Here is a 13817-nt window from a genome sequence, read left to right as displayed (position 1 = left end):
AAATTTCATATGGCCACTTTTAATTTAGAATTTCCTTTCTTTATAATAAAAACTTATTACAAAGAAACCTACTGAAGTGTGTAGTTCCCCAAAAGGTTGGTTTTTTTTTAAATTAAAATCTTTAGTGTTCTATACAGTAAGTTTATCAATCTTAAATTGATTTGCTTCATCACCATGTGTGGATAGTAGTTTATTTTCCATATAATTATAGAAGATTTGTTTTCCATTGAATTGTTACTTTCCTGAATTCTCTTTTTCAGGTTGTTGCTGCAGCCCATGCTGTTTATCAAGCAGTGCTCAGCCTGAAGAATATTCCTGTTTTGGAGACTGCCTATAAATTAATTTTGGGAGAAATGACTTGTGCCCTAAACAACCTGCTACATAGTCTACAACTTCCTGATGCCTGTTCTGAAATAAAGCATGAGGCTTTTAAGAATCATGTATTCAATGTAGACAATGCAAAATTTGTAGTCATATTTGACCTCAGTGCCCTGACTACAATTGGAAATGCCAAAAATTCACTAATTGGGGTGAGTCTCTACTTGTAATCACTTTATTTAAATTGAACTCTCTTCTCATTCCATATTTATGAATTTCATTTACTGTCATGTCAGTGCATCTACAGAATCCCTATGGAACAAATGGCCATATTTAGGACATGCCTGAATAATTTAAATTAACAGGAATATTTTCTTGCCATTATGTTTAGCTCTCTCTCCTTCCTTTCCTTGACAACTCCTTGATAAGATATCTAAAATACTTGTTTTAATTTTTAGAAAACCTTTCTTATGAATTTCTCCCATTTTAACATGCTTATAGAAAAGTTATCAACATTTTCCACAGCTCAAATTTATATAGTTCTTTTGTGTGCAGCCCCTTCCTCCCTTAGTACTTTTCTCATTCTCTTTACTAAAATCAGTGCTTACTTATGGCCTCATTTTTTGACTGCCCACTTTTTAAGAATATTCATATATGATTTCTTTGGAGAAAGAATAAGTTTTTTCCTTTAAGCAGTGTGAAGTGACCCTGTTTTTCTTTGTAGTTATTGCTACAGTTTATATATTTTTCCTAGTGGACCTTGCAGGATTGAAAAAACATTATCTTATATAATAATCCTATATAATAAAGAGGTAATATGCAAATTGACCATCACTCCAACACAAGATGGCCGCCCCCATGTGGTCACAAGATGGCCAGCAGGGGAGGGCAGTTAGGGGTGACTGGGCCGGCAGAGGAGGGCAGTTGGGGGCCACCAGGCCTGCAGGGGAGAGTAGTTAGGCGTGACCAGGCTGGCAGGAGAGGGCAGTTAGGGGTGACCAGGCCTTCAGGGGAGGGCAGTTAGGGGCAACCAGGCCTACAGGGGAAGGCATTTGGGAGGGACGAGACCTGCAGGGGAGGGCAGTTGGGGGGAACCAGGCCGGCAGGGGAGGGCAGTTGGGGACAACCAGGCTGGCAAGGGAGGGCAGTTAGGGGTGACCAGGCCAGCAGGGGAGGATAGTTGGGGGCGACCAGGCCAGCAGGGGAGGGCAGTTAGGGGCAGTTGGGCCAGCAGGGGAGCAGTTAGGCAGGGGAGTGGTTAGGGGGTGATCAGGCTGGCAGGCAGAAGTGGTTAGGGGCAATTAGGCAGGTAGTCAGGCGAGCGGTTGGGAGCTAGCAGTTCTGGATTGTGAGAGGGATGTCCCAGATTAGAGAGGGTGCAGGCTGGGCTGAGGGACACACACACACACACACACCTGTGCACGAATTTCATACACCGGGCCTTAAAGAGTAATTGCATGTAACTAAGATTATGCTTTCTAAGAGAATGGAGGGGAAAGTTAAGATTTGGATGTTTATACTTGCATGCTGTTCATATTGTTAGATCAGATTGCTTCATCTCTATCCCTCCATAGCTATTCCTTCCCTCACTGCCAGTTATAGCTTATGTTGGAAGGCTGCAGTAGACTCTTCCTTTCTTTACACTTTGAAAAATTGATTTTTGTGTAATTCACATTGTATACAGATTTGAGGAGGTTTATGTCCTGCTGTCTGGGAACAAGGAGAAGGGGATAGAGCAGTCAGGTGGAATGGAGCATTTTTAGCATGTAAAATGCTAAGGATGGCAGTATGTTTTTTTCTCAGTGGATAGGGCATTTTGCTATTTGCAATATATGAAAAATTGAGGAAATCCAATGTATTACACTAAAGGGTACAGAGGGCTTTGTTTAGGCCAGGATCAGTAAACTACAGCCCATGGGCCAATTGTTTTCTCTCTGTAAAAAAATCTTTATTGAAGTATAATTTACATACCATACAATTCCCATTTAAAATTACAAGTCAATGCATTGTAGTATATTCACAGAATGCAACTATCACCAAACACCTGTTTTTGTAAAGAAAGTTCTATTGAAACACAGCCACTCATTTGTTTTGTCTATGTATGTCTTCTTACTGCATTGGCAGAATTGAAGGGTTGGACATTGCAATAGAAGCGTCATATGGCCCCCAGAGTCTTAAGATATTTACTCTCTTATCTTTTTTTTTTTTTTTTTTTTTTTTTTTTGTGAGACGAGCAATAATATTTATGCTGACAGGCAAATGAATCAATCTGTAGCGAGCTTCCCCCTGGACCAACAGTTCTTTTGAGACCCAATTTCGATGTCCAGTAGTTCCTTACTCTCTTATCTTAACAAAAGGTGTTTGCTAACCTCTTGTTCAGTGTACTAAATTGTTTTCAAATTTAAATGTCATTTTAATTTTATAATATGTATAGACATATTTACTTTGGTACACATATTGGAGGAGTCAAACACTTACTTTGTTCTGTACATCATCAGATGTGGGCGCTGTCTCCAACTGTCTTTGCACTCCTGAGTAAGAATCTGATGATTGTGCACGATGACCTGGCTGTTCACTTCCCTGCCATTCAGTATGCAGTGCTTTACACTTTGTATTCTCATTGTACCAGGTACTGTATGTACAAATATTTCTTAAGAAGAAAAAAATCTTTATTTAAAGGGCTAGATAGACCCTTTAAAGTACAGTTTTTAAAAAAATCTGCTGATTTAACTAAAGATGATCCGAACTTTGTCTTCCAGGCACGATCACTTTATATCTAGTAGTCTTAGTTCGTCATCCCCGTCTTTGTTTGATGGAGCCGTGATAAGTACTGTAACTACAGCTACAAAAAAACATTTCTCAATTATATTAAATCTCCTGGGAATATTGCTTAAGAAAGATAATCTTAACCAGGACACAAGGTAACTGAATAATATTTTATGTTAACACTTCCTAATTTTTAAAAATATATATTTTTAAATCAATTTCAGAGAGGAAAGGAGAGGGAGAGAGAGATAGAAACATCAATGATGACCGAGAATCATTGATGGGCTGCCTCCTGCATGCCCCTAACTGGGGATTGAGCCTGCAACCTGGGCATGTGCCCTGACCGGGAATCGGACCCAGGACCCTTCAGTCCGCAGGCCGACGCTTTATCCACTTGAGCCAAACCGGCTAGAGCACTTTTTATTAATTTGACTTCATGGTTTGAGAGTAAGGAATGAAGATTTTTGAGTTGGGATAGAGCAACTTCTTCATTATGAAGCACTTTAAAATTTGGTGTTATTATTTAATCTGGGATTTCTTATTCTTTTTCAAAAGAATTATATGAATCCCAATGTTTTATGGATAAATATATTTATATAGATTTTTTTAAAGGTATGCAATTTTTGACAAAGGGATTTCTGAAGTTTCAATTGTTTACTATTGCTTGAGATATTTTAAAAAAAAAAGAAAACTAATGTAAGAAGAGGAGATTTTTAACATTGAGTTTATCTTTTGTAATGTAAAATCACTGTATATTTTGTATTTCAGGAAACTGTTAATGACTTGGGCTTTGGAAGTGGCTGTTTTAATGAAGAAGTCTGAAACATATGCACCTTTATTCTCTCTCCCATCTTTCCATAAATTTTGCAAAGGCCTTTTAGCCAACAGTAAGTTTCTGTGCTTCTTCTAATTTTGTTAAGAAGTAAAAAGGGATTATTGGTAATGGGAGAAAGATAGTCACTTAAGTATTTTCACATCCTGAAATGTATAATCCCCATTTTAATGAGCGATGGAAAATCTGTTTTGGTTTTTTCTTCATTCTTAATATGTCAAAAATAAGTAGTTTTCGTTGTTTAAGTGGTTGTCACATTTTAAAGCTTTTGTGATGTTATATGTTTTATGAACTTTTGAAATTTCCTTCAGAAAAAGATTTGGGTAAAGACTAGCCACTCTTAAGTATCATTTTCCCAAATGTTAGTGCCAGTGAGAATTCTAGGCACAGGCAGAGCTTACTCCATAGTAGGCGCTCACTGTTTGTTGAATGTCAGAAAATTATGATATGCTGGCATAGAAATTCCTTTGGCAAGCTGAAAATAACTCTCTTTTAATTTTTAATAGCTCTTGTTGAAGATGTGAATATCTGTTTGCAAGCATGCAGCAGTCTCCACGCATTGTCCTCTTCTTTGCCGGATGATCTTTTACAGAGGTATGGACTAAAGATCCTATCTTTTGACCCTAGCCCTAATAACTTGGAAATATTGCCACACCTGTATCATCTGTTCCATTTTTTCACAGGTGTGTGGATGTTTGCCGTGTTCAGTTAGTCCACAGTGGGACTCGCATTCGACAAGCATTTGGAAAGCTGTTGAAGTCAATTCCTTTAGATGTTGTCCTGAGGTATAACAGTTTTGTCGGGACAAAGACATTCCACTGTTTTTATTGCCTAATATAGTTTAGGAAAAGATAAATCACCTCTTAGTGAACTAATCTCACATCTTGTATGGCGCTTCTCAGTGATTGAAGAGAGATAAGCTCACGATAATTAGTGTAGAGTAATTCATGTAGTGCCAAAATGTTTCTTAGTAGTTCAGTTATTTGAAAAACTAAACTGCGATCGTTATTGTTTTGATTAAGTTAATTTGGGACATTTAAGAGCCAGTCATTTCAGAGTTATAATAACATTCTGTGTTTTAAAGCCTCAATTTTATATTTTTACTTCCAAATTTAGTTAGCAAGGAAATGGCCCATTTATAGTATGTACTAACCTTTTAACTAAAACATTTTGCATGACAGTGACTTTATTTTCTGTCTTCAGCAATAACAATCACACCGAAATTCAAGAAATTTCTTTAGCATTGAGAAGTCACATGAGTAAAGCACCGAGTAATACATTCCACCCGCAAGATTTCTCTGATGTTATTAGTTTTATTTTATATGGGAACTCTCATAGAACAGGGTAAGATATTTCTTTGACTCTTTAACTGGGGAAAGTAACATAGACTTGAATATCTTGGCCCTATGCCTACTTTTGAGGAGAAAATGTCAGGAGTGGTGTAGAAAATGATATTATAAAATGGGTTATTTTAGTTTTCAGTAGGAACCATTGCTTTAAAATTAGCATCTGGATTTAAAAAAAAAAATGGCCTTTGAAATTGAGAGATGAAATGTGGTTGACAGTTAACTGATCTAAACTTGTCATCAGTGCTTTGGGCAGGATTCTGGGGGAATAGACATTCTGGAGATGCTTAGTTGGAGTTAATGTTTTAGCCTGGTAGCCAGATTGTCTTTGAGCCTTTTACCCTAATCATCCATCCCTACCATACCTCCATCCTGTTTTGTCTGTAACAGACCTCCTCAAAATGAGAGGTGGGGGTATAATGCTTCTCAAACTTGCAGTTTTTGCCTTTTTGGAGTAGGAAAAATTGTAGCTCCCTGCTTCCATTCCCCTTGTAATTTTTATTATTATTAAAATGAAGTTGTCATTGTCTGTTAAATATGAAACTACTTTTCCCAGGAAGGACAATTGGTTAGAAAGATTGTTCTATAGCTGCCAGAGACTGGATAAGCGTGACCAATCAACAATTCCCCGCAATCTTCTAAAGACAGATGCCGTCCTTTGGCAGTGGGCTATTTGGGAAGCAGCACAGTTCACTGTCCTTTCTAAGTTGAGAACCCCACTGGGCAGAGCTCAAGATACCTTCCAGACAATTGAAGGTAATCGACTAGTTCTTTTGCAAACATTGTGATGTAAATACTTTCAAGCCTTATATTAAGAAACTTGTCTTTGTTAAAACAAAAATTTGAGATTATATTTTTCCTTTTTTAAGTTTATTTTTTAGATATGTTTGTTAGAATAAGCTTTCATTGAATAATTGTGTTGGCAACAACATGGTTATCTATTTTTGTTTAAAAATTTAAGGGATTTGCCCTGGCTGGTTTGGCTCAATGGATAGGGCGTCGGCCTGTGGACTGAAGAGTCCCGGGTTCGATTCCGGTCAAGGGCACATGCCTAGGTTGTGGGCTCGATCCCCAGTTGGGGATGTGCAGGAGGCAGCCAATCAATGATTCTCATGATTAATGTTTCCATCTCTCTTTCCCTCTCCCTTCCTTTCTGAAATCAAGAAAAACATATTTTTAAAAAATTTTAAGGGATTTGTATGGAGAAAATTCTTTTCCTCCCCAAAATAAATTCTTTTATATTGAGAGTTTTGTTTTTAAATTATGGTTATACAGAGGAAACTTGATAAATGTGAATTTGTGAAATTATCTCCAAGTACTTATGCACTTTTTAAAGATTTCCTTTAAATATGGAATGTTGTCTTTGCTTTTAGGTATTATTAGAAGTCTCGCGGCTCACACATTAAATCCTGATCAAGATGTTAGTCAGTGGACAACTGCAGACAATGATGAAGGCCACAGTAGCAACCAGCTTAGACTTGTTCTTCTTCTGCAGTATTTGGAAAATTTGGAAAAGTTAATGTATAATGCATATGAGGGATGTGCTAATGCACTAACATCCCCTCCCAAGGTTAGTTTCAACGAGCTAAGTGTTGCTCTGTAGCAGTTTCATGGTCAAACCTGGTGGTGTGTGCAGAGCCAACTTCACAGTAGACTTGTGTATTTGTTATATGTGTGTGTGAGATATTTGAACCTATAATTTGAACCTATTTTCTCTTTATTCTACAGGTCATTAGAACTTTTTTCTATACCAATCGTCAAACTTGTCAAGACTGGCTGACTCGGATTCGACTCTCCATCATGAGGGTTGGATTGTTGGCAGGTCAGCCTGCTGTGACAGTGAGACATGGCTTTGACTTGCTTTCAGAAATGAAGACAAATCTATCTCAGGTAAAGTGGTGTGTTTGGAGTTAATTTTAAATCTGTTAATTGGAAAAACTTGGGTTTAATTCCTTTGCTATTATTTAATCCATGGGTAAAATAAATGAAAATTTTTATTCATTTTCAAAGTTTTTGATCTAATGTTTCATAAAAGCAATAACTTCCAAAGTCACTTATTCATATTTTGGACTTAGAACATGTCAAAATATGCATTACTTATACATAAGGTTGGAACATTAAAGGTAATTAATTCTAAGAAATTTGTCTATAGAAGAAATAATTTTTATAAGTTATAATGATAATAGTATAATGCATAGAAAAGTATATGTAAATTGTAATGTATGCAAAAGTATACACCAATAAAAGGGAAACATGCAAATTAACCATCACAACACCAAGCCACGCCCATCAGCCAATCAGGAGTGAGTATGCAAATTAACCCAACCAAGATGGCGGCCGGCCACGGAGCTGGAGCATGCAGGAGGCTTGGGTTGCCCCCTGGCAATAGAGGAAGCCAAGCTTCCTGCCCTCCCTGGCTGGCCCTGGCCTCTGCTCAAGGCTACAAAGCTTCAATTATAGAAGATAAATAAATCCTAGATACTTGCTTCCAGCTGGCCCTGGCCTCCACTCAAGGAGGCATTGAAAAAAAAAAAAAAGAAAAAGAAAAAAAAGGAGGGGCTGTTACCTTGGATTGCCAGGGGGTGATCAGGCCAGGATGGGATGGGAGGGGCCATTGGGGGTAAGCAGACCAGCAGGAGGGACAGTTGGGGGTGAGCAGGTCGTCAGTGGGGGTCAGTTGGAGGTGAGCAGGATAGTGGGGGGGGGGCAGTTTGGAGTGAGCAGGCCAGCAGGGGTCAGTTGGGGGTGAGCAGGCCAGTGGGGAGGGAAGGTGGGGGTGAGCAGGCCAGCAGGGGGGCAGTTGGGGGTGAACAGGCCAGCCGGGGGGTGGCAGTTGGGGGTGAGCAGGCCAGCAGGTAGAGTGGTTAGGAGCATTCAGGCAGGCAGGCAGGTGAGCAGCTGGAGCCAGCAGTCCCGGATTGTGAGAGGGATGTCTGACTGCCGGTTTAGGCCCGATCCCTATAAACCGGCAGTAGGACATCCTTCGAGGGGTCCCAGATTGGAGAGGATGCAGGCTGGACTGAGGAACACCCCACACACACACACACACTGCTTCTCCTCCCCCCCCCCTCCCCCCCCATGCACCGGGCCTCTAGTATAATAATAATGTTGCAATGTATGGGGAAAGTGCTAGGTTGTAAGTGGGCTCAAATTTTGTGCACCAGGCCTCTAGTATAATAATAATGTTGCAATGTATGGGGAAAGTGCTAGGTTGTAAGTGGGCTCAATAAGTGGGATCTAAATATAGCAAATGTTTGTTAATGAAGGTAATGTCAGGTAATATTCAGAGACATGAAATTAATCATCTTTTAATTCATGTTTACATTTAATTTGGCTTTTATTTACTTCATGTGTTACTCCTACAGATGCCATAGTTTAAATATTGGGGAACTTTTTATTTTATAAAGATTAACACCCATGTGCTGTTAAGGTTCTGTTACTCACCTTTTGTAGCTACATTATATATTACATTTTAAGAATTGTAACCAAAATAATGTATTATCATGGTTGTTAAAATAATTGTTAAGTACATTTGACCTTAAATAGTCTTTGATTATGACCAGTAGTTGTAAATTTAGAAGAGATTTGAATTGTAAATGTATTGATGTCTGAGTTTAATTTTTCTGAGTGCCATTTTCAGGGGAATGAATTGGAAGTAACCATCATGATGGTGGTAGAAGCACTGTGTGAACTTCATTGTCCTGAAGCAATACAGGGAATTGCTGTCTGGTCATCTTCCATTGTTGGGAAAAATCTTCTCTGGATTAACTCAGTGGCCCAACAGGCTGAAGGGAGGTAAGTTGGATGGAAGGAAATGGGTGATAGAATTTCTTTATGTTAAATCATTTATATTATTGGCTAACATTGTATTTAAATGCTAAAACAGCTTTGATCAGTTTTAGGAGTTGGAGCTTGCTTATAAATCATTTTACTAGTGCACATCTTTAGTAGCAAAAATTAGGTCTCTTTCTTATTTGTTAAGTAATAGGAATTCTTCCTTAAAACAAGATCTGCCAATTACTTGGTTTATATATATTTTTGAACTTGAGCCTTAATTAATAACCTTTCACATCAGTCTGGTACAAATTATCCTTTATGGCTAGAGTAATTGCTTATTAGCCCTGTACACTCAACATTCAGACTCATTCGATTTCTCTAGATAAATGAGCATGTACCATAATCTGTGTACATTGATACAAGTTTTATCAAATCTGTAAAATGTAGAAAAAAAATAAAAGCACTGCTCATAATTCCATCTCCTATTGGTAATTGTAGTTTTCGTGTATATGCCCTTTTGTTCTTTTTTCTTCTCATGTCGTTTTCTCCCCTCTTTACACAGAAATAGCAGTGTTTTTGCTAACCACATGGTTTTGCTTTTTCCACAGAGCAATATTTAAAAAAATACTTTGCCATGTTAAAATATTCTACAGTATGATTTTTAAAGTCATAGTTATATTTATATGTGAATATACCCGAATTTAACATCCCTGTTGTTGGGCAATAAGGTTGTTTCTGTTTGTTTTTTACTACACCTTCATTTTTTAAAAAAACATATATTTGTATTGATTTCAGAGAGGAAGGGAGAAGGATAGAGAGATGGAAACATCAGTGATGAGAAAGAATCATTGATTGGCTGCCTCCTGCATGCCCCCTACTGGGGATTGAGGCTGCAACTGTGGCATGTGCCTTTGACTGGAATCGAACCTGGGACACTGCAGTCCGCAGGCTGATGCTCTATCCACTGAGCCAAACTAACTAGGGCTTTACTACACCTTCTTAATACACCTTGGCATTTAGATCTTTGCTCATAGTTGTGATTATTTTCTTTGAATTCATTTATACAAGCTGATTTACTAGAAGAAAGGCTATGGATCTAAGAAAGGCTATGATACATACTCTTACTAAGTTACCCTAAAGAAAAGTTTATTCCAATTTAAACCCCTAACAATAGAATAATTGTGAACCTTTGTGAACACTGAGGGTCACTGAGAAACAAGAACCCGTTCACCATCATCAATGAAAGTATTTGTTTTATTTTACATTCCTTTTTTTTTTTTTATTGATTTTAGAGGGAGAGAGAGAGAGAGAGAGAGAGAGAGAGATACATACATCACTGATGAGAGAGAATCACTGATCAGCTACTTCCTGCGTGCCCCCTACTGGGATCCGAGCCCACAACCCAGGCATGTGCCCTTGAACTGTGACCTCCTGGTTCATGGGTGGACTCTCAACCACTGACCCACACTACCCGGGCTACATTGCTTTATTAATGGTTAATAGTAAAACTTATCCCTGTGTGTTACATTGATCATTTGTGATTTTTGAAAACCCAGATTAAGTTTTCATAGCCTCTCATTTTTTTTTCTTTATTAATCTGTGAAATTTTAATATACACTAAGATTATTGATGCTATTTAATTTCTTGACTTGTAATTTGCTTTAATATTTCTAGTGGGGGTTTTTTATACCCAGAAGTTTCAGGTTATTATACCATTAGATCTGTTACTTTATGGATTCTTTTCTTGTATTTATTCTTCTGTTAGCCTTTGCACACATTGAGATCAGATATTTATCCCAATATTTTCTGTTATTTTTTGCTTTCTTTTTTTTGACATATAACAACATAATTTATTTTCAGTTGTTGGGAGGAAGAGATCCAATTTTTTGCACGCCCTATGCAAAATAATCAACTAATTATCTAGCTCAGTTTATTGAGTGATTCATTCTTTCCAGTTTTTATGGAAATGAATATGTGGATAATTTAAAAATAAGGCTAACTCAATTTGCGTTGAAGGTTTGAAAAGGCCTCTGTGGAGTACCAGGAGCATCTGTGTGCTATGACAGGGGTTGATTGCTGCATCTCCAGCTTCGACAAATCTGTTCTTACATTGGCCAATGCCGGGCGAAATAGCGCCAGCCCAAAACATTCTCTAAACGGTGAGTAGTCAACATTTAAATAAAAGTAGTCATCAAATAATTTATACTGATGATCTTACTGCATGCTTTGAAATTTCTGCACTCTGAAATATTCATAACTGCTCTGGATCTCTCTGTATTATAAAATACTTTCAGGTGACTCCAGGAAATCTTTGTTGTCCAAACCACCTGACTCTTCCCCTGAGGTTATAAATTATTTGGGAAATAAAGCATGTGAGTGCTACATTTCAATTGCTGATTGGGCTGCTGTACAGGAATGGCAGAATGCTATCCACGACTTGAAAAAGAGTACCAGCAGTACTTCTCTGAACCTAAAAGCGGATTTCAACTACATAAAGTAAGGATTTTTTTTTTCAGTTGTAAATTATGATACTTAACCTCATTAAACAAATTTTCAGTAACTTTAAAGGCTTCCTCTGTGGCAGAAAAATGTTGAAATTGGTCACATCTACTATTGCAAGATGGTTGTAGCTCTAATGCTGTGTTCTAAAAATTACTATAGTGAGAAACCAACATTAGAAATGAGGAGGGCATTCATGCTATGCAAAAACAAACTCATAATTGTTGAAACAGTTATTTGGTATGATTCTCAGAGCCTATTCCTATTCTAAAATAAAACAATATAGAGTAGTCCCCCTGCCTCCCACCTTATCTATAGGGGATACTTTCCAAGACCCCCAGCAGATGCCTGAAACTTCAGATATTACCAAACCCTGTACATACTAAGTTTTTCCTATACATACATAACCCATGATAAAGGTAAATTAGGCAGAGTAAGAGCTTAACAACAATTCTAATATATAAAAACCCATGGTCCGTAATGTCCAAAACAACCGAAGGCTCGACCCAACACCAGAAGTCAGTCCTGCAGTCAGTGCTGGGTTGCCACTGCAACCCAGCACTAACTGCCGAGGGGACTGCAGATCAGGCCTGGAGAGAGGCCCCGAGAGAGAGGCAGGGTCTGATCAACAGCCTCTGTGGCAGCTGTTGATCAGCCGTTGCCTCTCTCTTTCTCTCTGGGCTTCACCAGCAGCCGCACCTCTGATTCTCTCCGGGCCTCTGCGTGGGCTGCTTAGCAGCCCCGCCTCTCTGATCTGGCCCGAAGATAGGCCCAGAGATGCTGACTGGCATAGAAACCAACCAATCAGAACCAAATCCGGGTGAACTGTGAGGAGCCAATGCCTTCCTAGGAGGCGGAGCTTTTGATGCTGACTGGCATAGAAACCGACCAATCAAAACCAAATGTGGGTGAACTGTGAGGAGCCAATGGCTGCCTAGGAGGCGGAGCTTTTGACGTTGACTGGCATAGAAACCAACCATTCAGAACCAAATTAGCTGGCAGGGGAGGGCAGTTGGGGGCGAGATCAGGATGGCAGGGGAAGGCAGTTGGGGGCGAGATCCGGCTGGCAGGGGAGGACAGTTGGGGCAACCAGGCCGGCAGGGGAGGGCAGTTGGGGGCAAGATCAGGCTGGCAAGGGAGGGCAGTTAGGGGCGATCAGGCTGGCAGGGGTGGGCTGTTGGGGTGAGATCTGGCCAGCATGGGAGGACTGTTGAGGGCAAACAGGCTGGCAGGGGAGGGCAGTTGGGGGTGAGAGGCCGGCAGGGGAGGGCAGTTGGGAGCAAGAGGCCAGCAGGGGAGGGCAGTTAGGGGTGATCAGGCAGGCAAGCAGACAGGCAGTTAGGGGCGATCAGGCAGGTAGGCAGGTGAGCAGTTAGGAGCCAGCGGTCTCAGATTGTGAGAGGGATGTCCGACTGCTGATTTGTAGGATGCTAGTCAGTGTCAAAAGCTTCACCTCCTAGGCAGCCATTGGTTCCTCACAAACGGGCAGTTGGACATCTCCCAAGGGGTCCCTGATTGGAGAGTGTGCAGGCTGGGCTGAGGGACCGCCCTCCCCCTGCACGAATTTCATGCACCGGGCCACTAGTAACTAATAATCAAATAGAACAGTTATAATAATATACTGTAATAAAGCTTATGCCAATGTGGTATGACTCTTGTCTCATAACCAATCTTATAACCTACTGATAATTGACGGCTATTAAGTATACATGGGCAGGTCACAGTGTATACATGTGAATATCTGGACAAAGGGATGATTCCCATCCCAAGTGGGATGGTGTGAGATTGCACCATGCTGCTCAGAACAGTGCACAATTTAAAACTTATGAATAGTTTATCCCTGTAATTTTCCATTTAACGTTTTTGGACCACTGTTGACTGTGTGTAAAGTGAAACCGTGTCCTAGCTGGTTTGGCTCAGCGGATAGAGTGTTGGCCTGCGGACTAAAGAGTCCCGGGTTTGATTCCAGTCAAGGGCTCACCCCTGGGTTGCAGGCTCAATCCCCAGTAAGGGGTGTGGAAGAGGCAACCAATCACTGATTCTCATCATGTTTCTGTCTCTTTCTCCCTCTTCCCTCCCTCTCTGTAAAAAATCCATAAAATATATTTTTTTAAAAAGGATAAATTTGTCACTGCTTTAGAAAGGATCACATTTGATGGCATTGTTTCTAAATTAGATATGAATATAGTAAATCCTCACTAATGTCATTGATAGGTTCTTGGAAATTGGCTTCTAAGTGAAGTGAAATAACATATAAGGAAACTAATTTTATTATAGGC

The 13817-nt window shown here is 39.6% G+C and overlaps 1 protein-coding gene across 1 annotated transcript in view; it reads left to right on the top strand.

The window, feature by feature from the left end:
• The window catches only part of SMG1 (SMG1 nonsense mediated mRNA decay associated PI3K related kinase), a 117153-nt gene that overhangs the window by 53684 nt on the left and 49652 nt on the right, over positions 1 to 13817 (top strand). Inside the window, exons 13-25 of the mRNA XM_008141541.3 lie at positions 261 to 530; positions 2817 to 2947; positions 3078 to 3239; positions 3853 to 3971; positions 4423 to 4510; positions 4600 to 4701; positions 5120 to 5260; positions 5819 to 6018; positions 6636 to 6832; positions 6991 to 7152; positions 8903 to 9057; positions 11056 to 11198; positions 11334 to 11535. Coding sequence (XP_008139763.1) covers positions 261 to 530; positions 2817 to 2947; positions 3078 to 3239; positions 3853 to 3971; positions 4423 to 4510; positions 4600 to 4701; positions 5120 to 5260; positions 5819 to 6018; positions 6636 to 6832; positions 6991 to 7152; positions 8903 to 9057; positions 11056 to 11198; positions 11334 to 11535 — 2072 coding nt within the window. The remainder of the gene's footprint in view (positions 1 to 260; positions 531 to 2816; positions 2948 to 3077; positions 3240 to 3852; positions 3972 to 4422; positions 4511 to 4599; positions 4702 to 5119; positions 5261 to 5818; positions 6019 to 6635; positions 6833 to 6990; positions 7153 to 8902; positions 9058 to 11055; positions 11199 to 11333; positions 11536 to 13817) is intronic.

This window comes from Eptesicus fuscus, chromosome 4 (assembly GCF_027574615.1).
Source record: "Eptesicus fuscus isolate TK198812 chromosome 4, DD_ASM_mEF_20220401, whole genome shotgun sequence".
NCBI classification, from domain to species: Eukaryota; Metazoa; Chordata; class Mammalia; order Chiroptera; family Vespertilionidae; genus Eptesicus; species Eptesicus fuscus.
Note: the sequence above shows the minus strand (reverse complement) of the source record. Positions and strands in the feature narration are given on the sequence as shown.